Source organism: Mustela erminea, chromosome 4 (genome assembly GCF_009829155.1).
Source record: "Mustela erminea isolate mMusErm1 chromosome 4, mMusErm1.Pri, whole genome shotgun sequence".
NCBI lineage: Eukaryota > Metazoa > Chordata > Mammalia > Carnivora > Mustelidae > Mustela > Mustela erminea.
Genome location: NC_045617.1, coordinates 84052278 through 84073653, shown reverse-complemented (window position 1 = coordinate 84073653; position 21376 = coordinate 84052278). Strand labels below are relative to the sequence as shown.

At 49.1% G+C, this 21376-nt stretch overlaps 1 protein-coding gene across 1 annotated transcript; it reads left to right on the top strand.

Moving 5' to 3' along the window:
• Window positions 1-14510: 14510 nt before the first annotated feature.
• On the top strand, window positions 14511-14781 carry LOC116587797 (60S ribosomal protein L39-like). Its single transcript, XM_032338352.1, has one exon. The coding sequence runs from the start codon at window positions 14557-14559 to the stop codon at window positions 14710-14712; it is 156 nt and encodes a 51-aa protein (XP_032194243.1). The 5' UTR covers window positions 14511-14556; the 3' UTR covers window positions 14713-14781.
• The last annotated feature ends 6595 nt before the right edge of the window (window positions 14782-21376 follow it).

Sequence of the window (21376 nt, the reverse complement as noted above, 5' to 3'; positions counted from 1 at the left end):
TCTCTCTCAAATAAATAAATCTTTTAAAAAAAGGAAATTCTTAATCTGTAGTTAGACTTCAACAAAACTTACAGTTGAAATAGTAGACTAACATACCCAAATGGCTGTAAACATACTTCGAAGTTTTCTGAGAACTGAATTATCAATTTTTAAATTTAAAATTATATCAAATTAAATTAAAAATGTAGCTCCTTGCGGCAGCTGGGTAGCTCTGTCAGTTAGGCATCTGACTCTTGATGTCAGCTCAGGTCTGGATGTCAGGGTTGTGAGTTCAAGACCCAAGTTGGGCTCCATGTTAGTTGTGGAAACTACTTTTTAAAAAGTAGTTTCTCATATATATATATGAGAGAGAGACAGAGACAGAGTTCCTTAGTGGCCCTAGGCACTTTTCAAGTGCTCAATAGCCACATATGGCTGTGACTATGATATTGGACAGCTCAGACTTAAAGGGTTAAATGAGGTACTGAATGAAAAACAGTGCCTAGCACATAGTGTATATACAGTCAATAACATCTACTATTATTAAAGCCTAGAGTTGTTTCTGGCAAAGTGCAATCTCTAATCATGTTATCAGGACTTTTGTGCCCAGTGACTGACCGCCAGGTGTCATAGAAGGAAACAGAGAAAGTTACTGGTCCGGAAAGAGAAAATGAAGAGGAGGGACCAGACAAAGGGACCCTGTGTTCTTTAGCCCCTCCACGGGCTGGATTCCCACAACCCGGACACTTTCACCCTCTCTTGCCTTCAGTGTCCAGGCAGTGGTCAGAGCAGGAACTGGTGCCTCTCTTCACAGGTGAGACATCTAAGAGTCTGAGAGCTGAAGCAAGGGGGAGGCAGGAACCCTGAGTTCCCACTCAGCCACTGTTTGCCATATTCTTCCATCTAGGTGCTCTCCCCACCCCCCTGCACCTCAGTTTCCCCAAATGGGTTAAGGGAAATTGATTTGGGCTACTGGGTCCATCAGAACATTTTCACATTATTCAAGTAGGGGACATCTGGCTGGCCCTCACTTCTCAAAATGTCCACGATGCTGATTTGGAAATAAGCAAATAGAAAAGAGAGAAAGCAAACTTATTTTTCAGTTCACATATAGTTTGTAATATTTGTGTCCACAGGTTGGGACACCCTCTCCCAGTCTTGGGGTGCCTAGGAAACCTTATTAATTATGGAATTATGGAGCGATGCTTGTGCTAATATAGAATCAGGGCCGAGGGAGTTAGGTGTCTCGGGGGATATTTATAACGAGCTGTGGCAGTCTGGTGAGTCACCGCTCTGCTCTCCAAGAGGACACACCTGCCTCCCAGGAGGGGAGGCTTTGGCTCACCGGTCAGGCCCCCTTCCCTGGCCAGGCTGGAGACATACACACTGTTGGGGAGCCCTCCCCCTTCCCAGGGCTCCCCTGGGACGCTGATCAATACAACCCATCCCCCTTCCGCGTTTTAGCAGAATTTCCCAACAGCCTCCCACTTCCCAGACTGAGGCGGTGCTGTCCGTCATCGATGATGCTGCAGACTGGCTGCACCCTGGGAACATCTCTCGGCAGAGGGACTCCTTCTGGGAAGCGTTCCTATGGTCAAGCCCAGCTGTGCAGCCAGGCTCTTAAGCAGCTCCCTTCCAGGGCCAGTTCTTCCGGGATGCAGAGAAGCAAAACCCAGAGAGGACAGGGGAATATCAAACCTTTTCTCTGTGCCAAATCCTGGGTAGCACACTTGGCATCCCTTAGCTCACTAAAGTGTCACAATGAGCTCTGTGACATTTTACACACTTTACAGCCAGAGAAACTGAGACTTGGGGAAAGGCAGTTAGAAAGGAGCACACAAATAGAAAGTGCTAGAGCCAGGATTCCAGCCCAGGCCTGTCTAACTCCAAAGCTCTTGTTTTTACAAGATCATCACAAGCTATCCTACTAGAGATACAAAACAGTTTCATATCTATCTGTCTATATCTATCTATCTATCCACCTCAAATCTGTCTAATCTAATCCTCAAAACATTGAGGGTGGGGCCAAATAGAGAAAGAGGAATAACCTCCAAACTAATAGAGGGAAACATTCAATGGCAAATAATAATAATAATAATAATAATAACAATAATAAAAAATCCAGAGAAGGAAAAAAAAATAGAATGGAAAAAAAAAGTCCCACAGAACAGGCAGAACCAATGGAAAGCACAGAGTAGATTTAATCCCAAATATACATTAATCATTACATTAAATATAAATGGACTTATTGCTCCCCAAAAAAGATACAGATTGTCAGAATGGAAAGAGGACAAACCATCTGGGGCTTATAAGAGATGCATCCAAAACATCAGAAGAACTCAGAAAGGTGAAGGAAACCAGTCCGAAGTTGGGGGGGGGCGCGTCTCAGAGGCTGCAGGAGGGGGATGATCCCTCTCCCAGACCTCAGCCCTCTGACTTGTCCTTTTCTTTTCTTTTCTTTGGCCAGAATGGTTCCCTGAGCATGTGGTTTAATGGAAGTCATTCGGGCATTGGCATTTGAACAAACCATGTGACACTGAACTTTCTTAGGATATCTTAGCCTCAGTGTTCTCCTCTGTAAAATGGAACAATAATTCATATCTAACTTGTTGATGACACCAGGCACACAGTGAAACTCTGACTATGCTTATGTTTTGTTTACATTATGATAATTTTATGTGTACCTATGTAATTGATAAGACCCTATGGGCTGTCCCTTGTGGTCTAATAGAATATTAAAATCTAAAAAAGAAAAAAAATTAAAATCTTTTCCCTGTGTGCTTTTGAAAGGGGTGGAGCATGCTGGGGTTTTCCTTCTAGGCTGGGAAATTTGAGTGAGGCCAAGAGGTGACTCCAGGATGCCCTCTTCCTGTTTGTTGACAAGTTTGATCAATCTCTTGCTCTGTCTTTGACGGGGTCACACTCTTGCTCAGACCCTAGCCTTGACAATTTCCTACAGTCCATGTGTCAGGTTCCCTCCCATCTCCAAAACATCTACTGGCTTGTTTTCTGCCCTCTCCTCACCCCTGCAAGCAGACAACTGCTCAGTCCTTCCCTGCACCCCACTTCAAGACGGACAGGCTCTCCCCATAGTCCCCACTGGGGCTGCCCCTCCTCTTTTGTCATCTAGGTTCACACTCCCTCTTCTGCACTTCTGAAATCTGCAAGCTCTAGAAACCAGACTTTGAAAAAAAATGAGCCTGATATAAACTGATTTGGCTGCAAATCTGGTCTGCCTGCCATGAGGTTATTTAAAGTCTTTATTATGTCTCTTACTGCTCATACATTTCACCACGGAAACTTTGCTGAGTTTAATTGAAGGTACTGCCCCAGACCCTGCTGGGGTGTTACGTAGCGTCAGCATGGGCGTCACTTGACCCTTCAGCCATCTGGAAAGCTCTAAAAACCCACATGAGTCGGACCTTAGGGTTTCAGGTGGAGGGCTGTGAATAATGACAGCCTACCCCCTCCCCCCCCCCGACGCAGGTGTTTTATGTACTTATGACTTCTGGTCACAATCTCTAAAGTGGGCATTAGCCCTTCCATCTCACAAATGGGGATACTGAGGCCCAGGGTTACAGAGCTGGGAAAGTGACTGAACCAAGTCCTTCCGAGTGCCCAGCCTCCCCCACTTTCTCCTTACTGAGTTCCTCTTCTTTCCCCTGGAGCTCCCTGCCCCCACCCCCACGCCTCCCTCATCTCTGTCCCTTGGATGCTTCTGGGACTTCTATATAAAATAATGCCAAATTTTGTTTGTTCACTTGGCAGTATTCGTTGAGAGCTTCTCACACCTTAATGTGCACACAAAAATCTTTAAGATGCTGGTTCTGATTTAATAGGGCTGGGTGTGATATTCTGCATCCTAACATCTCCCAGTTGCTGTTGGACCTCACTTTGAGGAGTAAGGGGCTAGGGGACAGGTGGGGATACAGAGCTGAGTAAGGCTCAGTCCCTGCTCTCAATACGCTCATGCACAAGAGCTCTCTATACATACCTGATCAGGACATGGGGGCGGGGGCAGGGTACTATTATTATCCTCTTTTGATGGCTGAGGAAACAAGCACAGAGAGATTAACTAAATTGCCCAAGGTTATACAGCTTAGAAGTGACAGAGCCAGGATTTGAACCCTGTGAATCTGGTTCCAGAGCTCATGCTGTTAATTACTGCACAACACACACTTTGGAGAGATGGACCTTCTCAGTGCAGTGCAATGAGGCCGTCGTTCTGGGCAGAACTGACAACAATGGAGCACAAAGGGAGGACTGGGTTCCTTCTTCACAGGTGGTCAATCTTCAGGACAACTGGAACTCTTCCCTTTAAAATACAGTATTTATTTATTTATTTGTTTGTTTTTCAAAAGATTTTATTTATTTATTTGACAGAGAGATAGAGATTACAAGTAGGCGGAGAGGCAAGCAGAGGGAGAGGGGGAAGCAGGCTCCCTGCTGAGCAAGGGCTGGATCCCAGGGCTGAGACCATGACCTGAGCCCAAGGCAGGGGCTCAACCCACTGAACCACCCAGGCACCCCTAAAATATATTTTTAAAATATTTTATTTTTAAGCAATCTCTACAGCCAACCTGGTGCTCGAACTCACCCAACCCTGAGACCAAGAGTCACACTGCTCCATGGACTAAACCAGCCAGATGTCCTGGCTGTCTTTGCTTTAGACACCCAAACCATTCTCTTTAGAAGTTCTTTCTGAAATGGATTGTGTATCCTCCTGTCGTACATAAATGAACCTTGTCTTGATAAATCCTCTTGATAAAGGGCACAATTATGATTACTGATGTTTGTAACTGTTTTGAAACTTCCTTTCTCAAACTATCAGCTTTCAGTTTCTCATTCCTGTTCCTTTGCACGCTTCCAATATATTGGGTTGAGAATCCAAGTGATCAGCCTCATTAGAATTACGTGTAAAATAAGGGCATAAAGGCACAAAGTGAGGCATATGCAGTTTTTTGTTCTGTTTTGCCTTTTGTTTTAAAGGCAAACATGCTTTAGCTTTTGTGCATGGAATTTATGAGATTCGGTTTAGTTACTTATTTACATATTTTTTGCTTATTTCCTGGTTCATAGATGTGTCTTTGAGAGTTGAGTGGACTGGATAAGCCGCCTGTGTATCTGATTTTCAAACTGGAATGTAATCAGACTCCCAGGGGAATTTTTCAAAGCTGCTGAGAAGTCCATTCTGGACTCTCAGGTGGGATGTGGGTTCTACATTGTTGAAAAACTGCTTTTGGGAACCATCAGCTGCTATGAAGCACCTGCTGTATCCTCCATGCGCTGGGCACTATGGGCGAGAAAACCCGTGAGCCCAGTCCTCATGTGTTAAAACATCGAGATGAACAGACAAGTTGAAACACATGGAGTCAGCTGAGGTTAGTTCACTTTCCAGCAGAGGGGTCTGGTGATAGCACTCCGGCAGCGTCTGAGAACATCTGAGGGGGAGGGGAGGAGATGCCCCTTGGTGTGGTGAGAAAAGCTTGGATGAGGAGTCAGCAGCCTTGGCTCTGAGTATCTGCTCCCTGACCTGCCAGCAGACTCAGATCCCCTCAGTTTCCTCACCTGTGAAATGGGGATAAGCTGCTCTCCCTCTCCAGGTCATCGTGATGACAGAATGGCTGGGAAGGCACCCTGTAAACTTTAAGTTGCTGTCCAGGCATGTGCAGTGGACACGGGCCTTGCAGGCTGTAGGGGACACGGGGTTGCCCATGGTTACTTCCAGGGATGAGGTATTATTAAAATTTCCTTTTTTTTTTAAACTTTTATTTTATTTATTTATTTTTAAAGATTTATTTATTTATTTATTTGTCAGAGAGAGAGAGAGAGGAAGAGAGAGCACAGGCAGGCAGAGTGGCAGACAGAGGCAGAAAGAGAAGAAGACTCCCTGCTCAGCAGGGAGCCCGATGTGAGACTCCATCCCAGGACCCTGGAATCATGACCTGAGCTGAAGGCAGCGTCTTACCCGACTGAGCTACCTAGGCGTTCCTTTTCTTTCTTTCTTTTTTTTAAGATTTTATTTATTTATTTGACAGAGATCACAAGTAGGCAGAGAGGCGGGCAGAGACAGAGGAGGAAGCAAGTTCCCTGCTGAGCAGAAAGCCCAATGCGGGGCTTGATCACAGGACCCTGGGATCATGACCTGAGCTGAAGGCAGAGGTTTTATCCCACTGAGCCACTCAGGCGCCCCTTCTTTCTTTTTTTTAAAGATTTCTTTATTTGAGAGAGAGAGTGCATGAGCAGGGTTGTGGAGAGACAGAATCCCAAACAGATTCCAAGCCAAGCAGGGAGCCTGATGTGGGGCTCGATCCCACAACCCATGACTTCATGACCTGGGCCGAAACCAAGAGTTGGATGCTTAATAGGCTGAGCCCCTCAGGCGCCTCATGAGGCTTTATAATAAAGTTGTTCGGGGAAGGTAAGGAGCCCAGGAGGCAGTCTCATCAGACAGAAAGTAGCCCTCTGGTACAACTGGGTCCTCCTTCTGGAATCCTTGGACTCTTCTACCAAACATGGTCATGGACTCTCTACCTAATGTCTCCTGCTGCCTCCCGGCTTCCACCTCTTGGCTCCTATCCACTGCCTTCTCCTCAAGTAGCCTTCACCTTCTGCCCACTTAGCAGTTCCTGTTTTTTTTAAGCATCCCTGTGAGGGGGAGCCGGCTTGGGAAGCCATTGTCCAATCTAGAAGGCCCCCCTCCCCAGGCATAATTTGAATGCTGAGCTGCCCCTCCCACAGGCCCCTCCTGCACATCCAGCCTGTAAATGGCAGATTTGTGTCAGGCCAAATCTTGGCGGGGACCATGGTGGCCAGGGTGTGGGCTTCTGCGACCCGGCTGCGGGAGGTTGCGCCTGTGGGGGCCCCGGCTGTGGCTTGCCCTCAGAGAGAATAGTGCAGACTGTCCATCGGAGAATGCAAGCTATTTTTATAGAAGAAGGACAGCGCTAAGGTATGTCAGCTGGCCAGCAAGCAGGACCTGCCTGTCATGTCTCACGTGCCACCCAGTGACCGCCAGCCGCGGGCCGAGCTGCGCATTCCGGGAAGGTGGACGTGCCCTCTGTCCGCGATCTGCAAGTTTCCCGGGTGCACGACACTCTCTTCTCCGTGGCCCCTGGCCCGGGATGCTGGCATTGCTGCGTATGCTCCCTGATCCTGCCATTGAAACCAGCTCGCAGTATTCCCCGCGAGGATGGATCCCGCCGCGCTGGAGAGAGCAGAGAAAAATTAGAACAAGCTCCTCTGTTAAGCGGTGCGGGGACTAGCTCACTGGGCTGTATTTGGGTCTATTTATGAGACAGTGAGCCGGTATACATTAAGAGTTAGGCAAACAAAGAATATTTAATGACGTGGTAAAATATTTTTTTAAATGCCGATTTGGCTTATTTATATGTGTGTATGCAAATGTGTTTGTGTACACTTATCTATACATATATAATTTATATGGGCAAAAACTAGAAGTTTTTTAAAGAAAAAATAGTAGTGGTGGTTATTTTCGGGGTATATGAGCAAATTTTGTTTTGTTTTCTTATTTATGCTCTTCTCTTTTTCTACATTTTTACAACAAATGTGTTATTTTGTAATTAGGAAAAGAAAACATAACTATCATTAACCACAATAACCAACATAACTATCATTAACCCCCCCACCCCATCTTGGCAAAACCCAAAACTGTGTCCTCAGAAAAAAAACCTTACAACACATTGTCTATTCCACGCTTTTAAAAGATTCATAGTTCCCATGAGGGAGTTATAGTTTCAGGGAAAATGAAGCTTTCTATTGAAGTTATGACATCCTAACAGTGGAATGTCCAGTGCCAGTGATCTCATAGGTGTTTGGAGGACAGTAAAGCCTCCTGGCTGCCTTGAAGTCAAACCCCAGAGACATCCTCCTCTGGTTTTCCTCACGGGGGAGGTTGTAAGGGTGGCTAGAGGTGGTGGAGGTAGAAGAATCCAGAGTGGACAGTCAGGACACTTCCTAGGCAGGGTACCTTGTTACCAGCTAGTTAGAATAAAATGGATGTTTACATCATTATTGACAACAGTGACAGAGTTTTTGCTTTCCGTCCTGGGAAAATCCCTTCCTCCAAAGGGAAGAGGAGAGAAGAAGCCTTAACAAAGGCTATCAGGCAGCCAGCACTGATGACCTTGGGTATGTGGGGGAGGGGACAGTTGGGGTTGAGGAGAGGGCATTTGATTTTTTTTTTTTTTGAAGTGGGGAGGGACAGCGGGAGGGAGAGAATCTCAAGCAGACTCAGTGCTGAGCTGGGAGCCTAATATGGGGCTCCATCTCAGGACCCTGAGATCAGGACCTGAGCAGAAACCAGGAGTCGGAAGCTCTACTGACTCTACCACCACAAGGGTATTTGCTCTTTAATTTTTGTCCTTTTTAACAGTTAAAAAAAGAGCATCACAGGTGATTTTTATTTTGCACATATGTGGTTTTTTTTTTGGTAGTCCTCAAATTTTTTTTTGTCGTGAACAAGAGATGCTTTCGAATCAGGGAAAACATGTCATAATGAGAGGACCAAAACAGATGTGGCTGGCCACTGTCCCCACCTGCAAGCCACCGCCTGCCCTCCCTGGAGGGCCAGGATGCTTGGGCTGGCAGCTGCTCACACTTGGTGAGAAGGTGGGAAATAGAGTGGAGAACAAAAAAGAAGCACTGGTCCTCTGCTCTGCTCGCTCCAGCCCCTCTGGACGAATCTCTGACCCCTGGGGGGCAGACCCAGTCGTCTCCCATCGATATGATGGCCTCAGCTATCTCCCCAAGCTTAACCTCTTCTGTGCTCCCTCCTCTGAGCCAGCCTCTGAGCCTCCCTGCTTAGCTGGACTCCGGCCACACCCCTTCTGACACAGCGCTTTCCTGGGGCTGGGAATAACCCCGGCCTCTCACTCACTGGCACATGGTACTTGGCTAAGTATTGATGCTGCAGCTACAGTCTCAAGAAAGGCACGTCCAGCCTTCACGTGGTCTGTCCAGAGTTTATTTGGCCTTGGAGGTCAAGGCCCACCCTCTGGGTCAGCAGGTGAGTGCTGCACACGATCAACAGAGAGCCTTGAGCGAGATAGGGCACCTGGCCCTAACTTTACAAGGCCGCCTGCAGAAGCATCACAGATTTCAGGGTCCTAAGACACCTGTTAAGTCATGCCTCCAGTAATTGCAATCCCAGCTGTGGGACCTTGAACGTTTCTGTCTGAGCTGTGCTTCCCTCCTCCTCTGTAAAATGGAGATGATAGAGATCTCTTTTGCCCAGGGATTCTGTTGGGAGCAAAGAGATTGAAGTACGTGAAAATGCTTTGCGAGCTAAAGTGCTTAAATCGTATTTTCTGTGAAGACCCCTTCTGGTGCTTTGAGAAGTTTGAAAAACTCAGCTAGTTCTCAAGTGTTGGTTCCCCACTAACTGTGTGTGCTCAGTACTTGACTTAATTCCCCAGCAGGTCAAGAAATAGAAGATCTCTGTAGCTTCTCAGCAAGGAACTTCTGCACAATTTGGGGAAATGGAACACTCACATGAAAAGTCTTTTTTTTTTTTTTTTTTAAGATTTTATTTATTTATTGAGAGAGCACATGCGTGAGGTGAAGGGCAAAAGGAGAAGCAGACTCCCCACTGAGCAGGGAGCTGGATGAGATCCTGGTACTCGGGGATCATGACCTGAGCTGAAAGCAGACACTTAACTGACTGAGCCACCCAGAGGTCCTGAAAAGTCTGTCTTCTTTCTGTCAGTGACCGGCCACTTAAATCTGGAGACACTCCCCCAGTCATGAGCATGGGGCAGCGCGAGCCCCAGTTTGAAGGTAGACAAACCCGAGCACAAATGGATTTCTTCACCTCAATAAATTCCAAGAGACTGTGGATAAGTCCATTTCTTTCACTGGGCTGCAATTTCCTAGGCTGTGAAAAAGAAATGCCTGCCACATTAAGTCAGGGTAAGGGTGAAAATAACGCATTTAGAGGGCCTAGCACAGTCAGTATAATAAATATCTCCAAAGTGAGGAAATTAGCAAGGTTCCCCCCTGCTTTTAGCTTATTTTTATAAACTTTATTTATTTTTAAAGATTTATTTATTTATTTGAGAGACAGCATGAGTGCTCGGGGTCGAGGCAAGGGCAGAGGGAGAGGGAGACAGTGAATCACAAGCAGACTCCCTGCTGAGCGTGGATCCCCCACCGCCCTACACCATGCAGGACTCGATCTCACAACACTGGGATCATGACCTGAGCTGAACCCAAGAGTCAGATGCTCAACTGACTGAGCTCCCCATGTACCCCTAATTTATTTTTAATTATGGTTAAAACACACACACACACACAAACCAAACACGTAAAATTTACCATCTTCAGCATTGTAGGTATACAGTTCAGTAGTGTTAAGTATATTCACGTTATTGTGCAATAAATCTCTAGAACTTTTTTATCTTGTGAAACTGAAACTCTATACCCATTCAACAACAATTCCCCATTTCTCCTCCTCCCCCCAGGCCCTGCTAACCACCATTCTACTTTCTGTTTCTGTGAACTTGACCACCTTAGCTACCTTCTGTAAGCGGAGTGTTATCGTGGAGTGTTTGCCTCTTTGTGTCTGGCTTACTTCATTTAGCTTAATGTCCTCAAGGTTCATCCATGCTGCAGGAGGTGACAGGATTCCCTTCCTTTTGAAGGCTAGGTAATATTTCATTGTATGCATGGACTGCTTTTTGTTTATCCAATCATCCTTGGTGGACATTTGGATTACCTTACCCTCTTGGTGGAATTGAGGATAACACTGAAAAACCATGGGTATGCAAATACCTCTTTGAGACCCTGCTTTCAATTCCTTTAAATAGATATCCAGAAGTAGGATTGCTGGATCATACGGTAGTTCTGTTTTTTTATTGTTTGAGGACCCTCCAGACTGTTATCCCTAGTGGTTGACCCATTTCACAATCCTGCCAACAGTGCACCATGGTTCCAATCTCTCCATATCCTTGCTGATGCTTGTGATGTTCTTCTTTTTTTAAGAGTAGCCATCCTAATGGGTGTGAGTAATAGGTGCCCTTTTTATAAACTATTATAATTTCTTCTCACCGCTCCAACAAGACTCCTATTGAGTCTGATTACAAGATTCACCCAGTATTGGTCAAGGGAGTGTGTTTTCTTTGTCATCCTTGGAGAACCAAGCAAAGTGCGGCCAGGACACCAATGTTGTTGACCTGCTGAGAGCTGCTGTCACCAGTGGCCTGTGGCTTTAGAGGTACACACGTGAGCCATGAAGGCAGGCCAAGCCTGCCGCTATCTTTGCTTTGGCTCAAAAGATGCCACAAAAGAAACAAAGTCCTCTCAGGGGGCCACATCCCCTCATGTGGCCCCTGTCACCTTTCTCAATGGCCTCTCACCACTGTACTCCTGACATCTCTCTCAAGATGAAGAAATTTGGTGAGGAAATTGTTGACAAGTTCAGAGCCGGGGCTGTTTGGCTTTGTTGAAGGAGCTTTGTGGGGCCTCAAGGCATGACTGAGGGCCAAGTAAAGAGGTGGCCTGCCTCGGGGTGCTGAGCAGGAGGAGCCCATGCTTGGGAAGCTGGATGGAAAGTTTGGGTGTTGCCCAGAAGAGACAAACAAGAGAAAATTCCAGATAGGGGCCCTGCTGAAAGAGAACGTAAGCTGGTTGTGCTGCTGAGCTGGGTCAGCGGTGTCTCCCAAAAAGAGATGGCGTCCGCAGCGGTCAGTGCATGGCTTGGAAAGCGAGATAAGATCAGGATTCAAACACGACCAGCTCCACCACTTACTCAATGTGTGGTCTTGGGCAAGTTATGGAACTTCTCCGAATCTCAGTTTCCTTATCTTTAAAATGGAACAATTTGAGGCACCTGGGTAGCTCAGTCGGTTAAGTGCCTGCTTTCAGCTCAGGTCATGATCTCAGGGTCCTGGGATCAAGCTAAGTGACGGGCTCCCTCCCTGCTTCTCCTCTCTCATTCCTCCTGCTTGTGCTCTCACTCTCTCTGCCAAATAAATAAATAAAATCTTTAAAAAAAAAAAAAAAAAAAAGAGTGAAAGCTCTGGGGTTTGACAGACGTTGGTTAAAAGCCCAGATCTGCTACCTGTTAACCGTGAGACCACAGACAAGGCTGTTTAGTTCCCTGAGTCCCAGTCTAGTCATCTGTATTTATTTTCTTTTTTTTTTTTTTAAAGGTTATTTATTTATTTATTCGAGTGAGCAAGAGAGAGAGAGCACAGGCTGGAGGAGGGGCAGAGGGAGGGGGAGAAGCGGGCTCCCTGCTCCCGATGCGGGGCTCGATCTCAGAACCCCAAGATCATTACCTGAGCCGAAGGCAGCTGAGCCACCCAGGTGTCCCTCTACTCATCTTTAAAATGGGGATGACAAGTGGCAATGATAATGTTTGTCTCTCCAGGCTGATATAGGCATCAGGGAGGGATTGCACACAGGTGTTTTCTTTCAATGTGTTCGTGACATGCCTACTGTGTGCCAGCACTGTGCTGGGGACAGGTGATCAAGGGTGGATCAGACACCACCCTGCCTTCAGAAAGTTAGACTTTAATGGACAAAACAGACAAGGAAACAGCTCATTTTAATACTGATCTGGAGTGGAGAGGGTTGGGATTTGCAAAGCACCTTTAGGTAAAATAAAGACGTTTCTGATCAAAGCACGGCAGAGCTGATGAAGAGGGGACATTACTTCCAGCCCCGTTGCAATGCCACCTGTCCTTCTGGACTCCGGCTGGACTTTTGGGCATGGGAGGAGCCCTGCATTCTCCCCTGTCCATTCCAACTTCCCAGTATAAATAGGAGGGAGTACGAGGCTTTGAAACCAGCCCGGTGCCTGTTCCAGCCCGGAGAAGAGGTTCCCTAGAACTTAGGAATGGACAGATCTGCTGGGGAGCTAGCATTCTGGAATGAAGATGCCATCAGCGTGAGGGCAGCAGGGGTGGGCTGTGATATTGGAAGATGATTGGCCTGGCGTCTGGGTGTCAGGAGGGAAGGCAGTCGTCCTGGTCAAAGGGTCTCCAGAGAGACCCACCACCCATGGCTTGGTGCCTTGTTTTCTTTGGAGGAGTGTCCCGCCTCCCAACCGGCTGAGAGCTAGCAGGAGCCAGGAGACTTTCACCCACCCCCTCGAGGCCCAGCACACACACAGAGCCTGTGGGTCCCCAGGTTCCTGTGTTCTCAGGCTGACAGCCTCCTGACCTGGGTTGCAAACCAGAGACTTGACACGTGAGCCTGACACAGTGTCTGTGGCCGAGAAGTTCTCTTGTCAACCCAGACAGAAGAGGAGAGAATCAGAGCTTGGGATGGGGGCCCTGGCTGAGCCCAAAGGGGCAGGAGACAGGCCTGGGAGTGTCACTAACCCCAGCAGCTGGGCCAGCCGTTCTCCCCCTCATTGAGAGGGAGGCTCCAAGACTCAGCCGCCTGGTTTCTCCTCCTCCACTAGGCCTGTCACCGTTTCCACACGCAGCAGTGTCTGTGGGGGTGGAGGCTTTTTCCAGACATGTATTTAAGTGAGGAGAGAAAACAAGGCGAGTCACCCAGGATTTGCCAAGTCAGTAGGCAGGAACCCAACCCGGGAAGCCAAAAATAAGACACCGGTGAGGGTCACCCCGCGCTCCTGAGTGGCAGACGGTTCCCGGCCCGTGCGGAACGCTCTGTAATCACACTTTTGTTTGAGGACGGCTCTTGATCCCAGGGCATCAGTCTCCTGGTCCGAAAGTAGCAGAGCCCTGAATGTGGGCAGTGAGTTATGGTGACTCAGGAAAATTCACAAGGACACAGGGAACACCCCCGAAGTCATCTGGGGACATGCCCTGGTTCCCCCTGCCGGTCAGGGAGCCAGGAGTTCTGGTCCCCATTGTACAGGAGGAATTTCTGAAGTTTTCTCTGGAACTTTGGCAGAATTCTGTGGGATCTTTCAGAGGAAGTGTTAGACCTTGGGTGTTTTTTTGGGGGAAATTACTAAAAAATTTTCACCTTTACATCTACTTATGAGTTCTCTTTACCCTGATGGAGCTTTTGTCACTGCTGTGAACAATACTCCTGAAAGCAAATTATGATAGTAATAACAACAGCTAACCTTTATTTCGCTCCTATAACATGCCAGGTCCTAATCTCTCCATGTATTTTTGTGTTCCATCATATTTAAGGTTTCATCGATCTTCAAATTCACCATTATTGATGCACCTACCACTAAAGAATGCTGCCAGTTAGGGGCACCTGGCTGGCTCAGTCAGTGGAGTGTGTGACTCTCGGTCTCGGAGTTGTGAGTTCGAGCCCCATGTTGGGTGTAGAGATTACTTAAAAATAAAATCTTTAAAAAAATGATGCTGGTAATTACTCCATGTCATGTCTTTGATTCCCTGATTCCAGAAATGTTAAAATAGGAATCTTAGGATTAATGAAATACAGTAACTAATTCTTAGCTGTCATCCTTGCTTTACAGGTAGGTAAACTGAGTAACAGAGAGGTTGAGCCAGCCTGCCCTGATGTCACATAGCAAGTATGTGGTGGAAGTGGGATTTGAACCCAGAGTCAGGCTTTCTCTTTTTCGCTGCCATCCTGCTGTGTGCTGCGCGGTGTTAATTGACCATGTCTTCTCACAAGACTTTCAGGATCAAGCAATTCCTGGCCAAGAAACAAAAGCAGAATCGTCTCATTCCCCAGTGGATTCGGATGAAAACTGGTAATAAAATCAGGTACAACTCCAAAAGGAGGCACTGGAGGAGAACCAAGCTGGGTCTCTAAGGCGTCCCACATCACGCGATGACACACCTAATTGGCACCACGTATTTAATTAAGCTACTTGAGGATCATGAACCCAGAGTCAGGCTCATAACCACTGTGCTATATTGCATCTGAGGAAGTAGTAGGTGTCCATGGGTGGACAGAGAGAAGGACACAAAAAAGAGGGAAAAAGGAGGAGTCTACCCTCTACTCCTTCCTCCTCATCAGTCCAGGGCCAGTGTTGATGTCCCTTTTAAATCCTTCTCCTAGGAATGCCTGGGTGGCTCAGTCAGTTAAGCATCTGCCTTCGGCTCAGGTCATGATCCTGGGGTCCCAGAATCGAGCCCCGCATTGGGCTCTCTGCTCATCGTGGAGTCTGCTTCTCCTTCTCCCTCTGCCCCTCACTCCTCTCTTGCTCTCTGTCTCCCTCTGAAATAAAAAAATAAAATCTAAAAAAAAAAAAAAAAGAAAGAAAGAAAAGAAAAGAAGAAAAAATCCTAGATCTTGATCCTCCTCTCATCTCCAGTGTCTAACATCCTGGTTTTGTCCTTCCTCACCTCTCTCTGGCACCTGCTTGGACTATTGCAGTAGCCTGTAAGCTGTCACCCTCCTCCAATTCCCCCCACACTCAACACAAACTGAGTCAGTGTCATCTTCCAAAAATGTGAATCTAATCTTGTCACTCTGTTCCAAAACCTCTAAGGGATCCAAATCCTGGTGAACATTTGTTCATTCACTCTTCTGTTTCAACACCTACTCTGTTGGGCTCAGAGGATATAAAGGTGAGCAAACCCCAGCACAGGCCACGGCCATGGTCTCATGGGGAGGAAAGATCCCTCAGTCAGATATGACGGAGTGTGAAAACGCTTCCTCAGGGGCGTGTGGGGCCCATGGGAGGAGGAGCATCTACTCTGGGATCTCAGGGACCACTTCATGGAGGATGAGTGGGAGTTCACCAGGCAAAGGATGGCAAGGATTCCCAGGCAGAGAGAATAGCATGTGCAAAGGCCCAGAGGTGAGAGAGGGGTTGTAGCAGAGTGTCAGATGGGGTATGTTTCAGATTAGTACAGAAAGACAGACTTTTGGGGCAGACAGCTGGGCAAGGTTGGCCTTCCCTTTCTTGCTTGGCCTCTGCTCCCTTTTCTTCCTTTCCTCACAACATCCCTCTTCAGTAGGTATTTATTTCCCAAACAAGCATCATCCTCTTCACACATCCTCCACAGGCAGCAATGCTCAGCTCAGCAAACTCATCCTTCCAGACCCTTCCCCGGGAAAACCATCTCTGACCCTTCACTTTGCTCTGGGGAGCTGGTCTTGGGTTCCACTGGCAGGAGGGTGAGGGTGGGGAGTTGGAGCATTTTTACAGAATTCAGTTGAGTAAAAGCCAAAGTTCTTTTAAAGGCCTACAAAACCCTGCACAGTCTGAACTGCCCCTACCTCTTTGACCCTGTCTTCCACCACTCTCACCTTGGCCAACTGCTTCAGCTAGGCTGGTCTCCCCGCTGTTCTTTCAATAAGTCCCCCACCCCCACATTCTTACCCCAGGTCCTTTGTACTTGCTGTTCCTGGTATACCTTTTTCCCTTCCTTATCTTCATCTTCACCAGATTTTGCTGGAATATCACCTTCTCAGAGAGTTTCCCCAGAATCCCCTGTTTAAAACTGCAACCTCCATCTCTTACTCTTTTCTGCCTTTTCTCCCTAGCACTCACCATCTTCAAGAACTCGTGTGATTCATTTATTTATTTGTTTACCGTCTGTCTTTCCCCACAAGACTGTGGCTTCCAGAAGGGCAGGGATTTGGGTCTGCCTGGTTCACTCCATATTCCCAGCACCTGGCACTGCGCCTGGCATACAGTAGGTCCTCAATCAATATCTGTTGGTTGAATGAATGGATTCTGAGCTCTGACTGTGTGCCAGGCAGGCTCTGCCTCAGGTGCCATGGAGGACAGCGGGCTGATGGAACGAGGTCTCTGCCCCTGCGAGGGGGCCGGCCGAGCTGGTTCTGGCGGGCAGTGGGACAGGTCCCTGACAGCCAGGTGAGTCCTGGGTGAGTCACCACTAATGAGATGGTGAGGGCCACGCCAAGCTGCTTCCCACACGGGCGGCCGACAGGTCACTGCCTGTCGCCAGGAAACTCCTAAATAAGGATTGAACAGGACCCCGGGCTGGGGCTGGAGGAAGTACCCGCCTCCCCTTGAGACCCCACCCATTCCTGAGGACTGAGTCGGCTCACCTGGGCTCCCCCACCCCTAGGCCGGGGCCAGACGCTAGTTTCTCAACCTTGGCTCCAAGATTTCCTTCCTAAAAGGAGTTTCGCTCCTTGCGTCCCACACCCCTCCTGGGCCGGGCCTGTTTGTCAGTTAGCCCTGTGTGGGTCACTGAGCCTGCAGAAGAAAGGCAGCTGGGCCTGGCTGGACGCCCCTGCCGCCTGACCAGTGGGTCAACCACCCAACTGCCCAGAGTTGATTAAGCACGGGGGTGGGATCTATGGGGGCTTTTCATATCTGACTGGAGAGTGTGAAGTGGTCCTCCTGACCGCATCCCACCTGCACCCCCTACCCCCTCGGAGCCGTGCGCCCACCAGCGTGCCTCCCTGGGCCCAGGCAAGGAGACTGCCCCAGGGCAGGGCATCGATCTCCACAAGCCTCCATTTCCTCATCTGTAAAGTGGGGCAAAGCCTCCTGGCCTGTGGGCGGCTGCAGGGCCAGGATGAGATCATGGGGAGACAGAGCGAGGAATGCAGGTGGGGAGCCAGGCCTCCGCCCAGCAGCCCAGAAGATGTGGCTGGTGTGGCAGATGTCTGGGGCCAAAGCTGCCCGGGCCCTATCCCAGGGAGAAGGCAGCCTGTCCCTCAGTCCCTCCCTTCCTCTCAAGTCAGGGTCTTTAAGGCACCGGCATGCCCCCCTGCCCCAGAGCCCAGAGAACCTGGCCCCAGCCTGTGTCTAGGTCTGAAAGCCCCACCCTCATTCCTTCGCTTCACAGTGAAGCATCTAGAGCTTCAACGATGTATTTGTTGGTCAGTTACCAGATGTCCAAGGGGCACTAGTAGGCGGCTGGGCACGGGGCAGGTAGGTGAGTGCAGATATGGGGGCACACGGGGCAGGGGGCCAGCAGTCCGCTCGGTACACCGTGCTCACACATGCCAGCAGGACACTCATTCCCACACATCTCCGTGGAGGGATCCACCAGTGCTCTGGGGAGGGTGTTGGGCAGAGCTCGCAGGGGAGGGGCAGGCTGCGCATGGCTGCCTTGTGCTTTACTGACCCACATTTGTCATGTAATCCTCAGCCGTGGGATGCCGGCCTCGCTGGCATCATCCTGCCCATTTTATGGATGACAAAACCAAGGTCCGAAGAGGTGAATTGACTTGCTCAAGGCCTCAGTGATTCCGAGTGGCAAGGGCTCATCTTGAATTCCAGTTTCCTAGTTCCCGTGCAGAGGTCTCTTGTGCCCCGTCCCAAATTTCTTCCTCTCCTCACACATTCATTTGGGTGGCAACGTTGCACAGGGTCTTACTATGTGCGGGGCTCTGTCTCAAGCTGGCATTGGGGTGGCAGCAAGCAGACAATAATCAGGTAAGTGAGTGGTACTCCAAAAGGAAAATGACATGGGGTAAGGCAACAAAGAGCGGCCAGGGTGCTATTTGGGGCCATGTGGTCAGGGCAGGCCTTTCCAAAATAAGTCATATTTGCTTATGGTTGTTTTCCGAGATGACATTTGAACAGAGGAGCCCTGAGGGTATCTGAGGAAATGTGCTGGGCAGAGAGAACAGCAAGTGCAAAGGCCCTGAGGCAGGAGTGTGCATGGGGTGTTCTGAGGAGCACCACGAAGCCAAGTAGGTAAAGTGGGGAGTGACAGGGAGTGAGGTCAAGGAGACCATGGGAGTGGAGGAGGCACAAATCCTTAAAGGCCTCTATGGGTCATAGTAAGGTCTTTGCTTTTACCCCCGGTGACATAGGAGCCACTGAGGTGGTTTGAAATGAGGGTCAAACATGTTTGGGCTAGGTTTTAAAAAGATCTGTCTGGGAGCACCTGGTTGACTCGGTGGGTTAAAGCCTCTGCCTTCGGCTCAGGTCATGATCCCAGGGTCCTGAGATTGAGCCCTGCATTGGGCTCTCTGCTCCGTGGGGATCCTGCTTCCCGCGCTCTCTCACTCTGTCTGCCTCTTTGCCTGCTTGTGATCTCTGTCTGTCAAATTAAAAAAAAAAAATCTTTAAAAAAAAATAAAATGATTAAAAAGATCTGTCTGGCTGCTGTGGGGAAGAGACTCCAATGAGGCAAGAGCGTGGAATGGGCAGGGAGACAGTGACAGGACTGCTGTGGTCACCCAGGCAGAGATGGGCCAGGTTGGTAGCAGTGGAGTGGGGAGAAAGGGTCACATTCAGGACATTCTAAAAGTATTTCTTTTTTCTTTTCTTTCTTTTTTTTTTTTTTAAAGATTTTATTTATTTATTGGACAGACAGAGATCACAAGTAGGCAGAGAGGCAGGAAGGGAAGCAGGCTGTTTGCAGAGTAGAGAGCCCGATGCGGGGCTCGAGCCCAGGACCCCAGGATCATGACCTGAGCCGAAGGCAGAGGCTTTTAACCCACTGAGCCACCCAGGCGCCCCTAAAAGTATTTCTAATAGGGGTGCCTGGGTGGCTCAGTCCGTAGCTCAGGTCATGATCCTAGTGTCCTGGGATTGTCCTGGGATCAAGCTCCGCATGGGACTCCCTGTGGGACTCCCTGCTCAGCAGGGAGCCTGCTTCTCCCTCTGCCAGCTGCTGCCCCTGCTTGTGTTCCCTCTCTATCTCTCTCTCTGTGTCAAAAGTAAATAAAATCTTAAAAAAAAAAAAAAAAGACCTTCACTGAGACTGTTGCCCTGTCCTTAAATTCATGTTTCCTAAGCGCTTTCATGGGAAAGAACAAGATGACTGCTACATCAAGGCAGACACAGTATCGCACATGAAGCGTGAAAACATGAAGAAGAAGTAATCAGTTGGCAGTGATGGTCTCTGAGTGACCGGATCTTGGATCACAATTCCCATCTCTTCTTTATGCCTTTCTGCATTGTACTGATGCTCTCAGATGGACGTGCATCACCTTTATGATAATTTGACTCAAAAGCAGTATTAAAAAAAGACAGAAAGGAAATGTGAGTTCTCAGAAGCCCAGGAAGCATAGCGACAGCCAAGCCAGGAGCAGAGAACCAACTGACCCATCCCTTCAAGGGAGAGAGGTAGTGGCCATGTGGCGCTTGGCCGTCCTCACATCTGGCAGGTGGGCCCCAGGTCTTACCTCCTCCAGGGTGACTGCTCAGCGCTGGAGGAGGAAACGGAGCCAGGTCCAGAGCCCCCCACCCAACCAACCTCTTCTTACTGACCAGGTCACCCTCCTCCCTCCCTGGGGCCCCTGTAGCCCATAACCTGGGAGCATCCCGGACCCAAGGGGATCCCAGAGTGTGGTCTCCAGACAGCGGCAGCAGCCTGTTAGCGTTGCAAAAACTCAGAAGCCCCACCTTAGACCTGCTGAATCTGACCCTCGGAGAGGAGCGACCAAGCCATGTGTTTTTTTTGTTTTTTGTTTTTTTTTAAAGATTTTATTCATTTATTTGACAGAGAGAGAGAGATCACAAGTAGGCAGAAAGAGAGAGAGAGAGAGGGAAGCAGGCTCCCCGCTGAGCAGAGAGCCCGATGTGGGGCTTGATCCCAGGACTCTGAGACCATGACCTAAGCTGAAGGCAGAGGCTTAACCCACTGAGCCACCCAGGCGCCCCGCTATGTGGGTTTTAACCTTCCAAGGTTACTTTCAGAACTGTGGCCTTGCGGCACAACCCCACTGTGGCCTATGTTTTACACTGATTCTCTCATTCACAAATTGGCACGATTCCCACTTCACGAAGAAATGAGTTCAGAGAGGATGGGGGATTTGCCCAAGGTCACACAGCCAGCCAGAAGGTGAGCTGGAACTTTCAGCCCATGCTTTTATCCTAACCTTTCTGCCTTGCAGCTGCTTGGACTTCAGGCTCTCCTGTGAGGTCCGGCTTGGCATGAGGCCTACAGAGGGCTGCGGCCCTGCGCAACCGGAGTTTGGGCGCTGTGGAGTCAGGGCCCTGGCTGCTCAGCCGGAAGTCCAGACTGGATTCCCCGTGAGACCCAGCAGCCCTGGTCCCCGCCCCCACGCCCCTGACCGTGGGATAAAGGAGGCTGCTCTGGGTGCCTGCTGCGGGCCCCTCTGTGATGACAGCCGGGGCCGGTCAGGGACGACAGACCCTGCAGCGGAAGGGCGCAGCGCCACCTGCTGGCTCAAAGCGTACCGTCGTTGATGCTGGCGTATGCACGCAGGGACCCACAGACACACCTCTCGGGGACACCATGACAGGCATGCACGTGCCTCCTCCCACTGCACGTGGGCGTCCACATCCACACGTGGATGTCTGGGCCTGTGGGCACGTGGGGCTCTCAGCCACACGGCCTGGCAGCTAACACTAAATTCCCTCGTTTATTCACTTACTCCCTCCCAGAACCTTTCCTGAGATACGCCAAGCCCCCATATGCTGTCCCTTAGGATCCTACAGCCTGGGTGATGGTCAAGAGACTAGAGGTCACAAGGTGTTGTGGTGCAGCCAGTGAGGTCCCAAGGGCAGCCCCTAGACCATTTGAACTGGGATGGGGAGCAGGGAAGACTTCCCTAAGAAATCCAT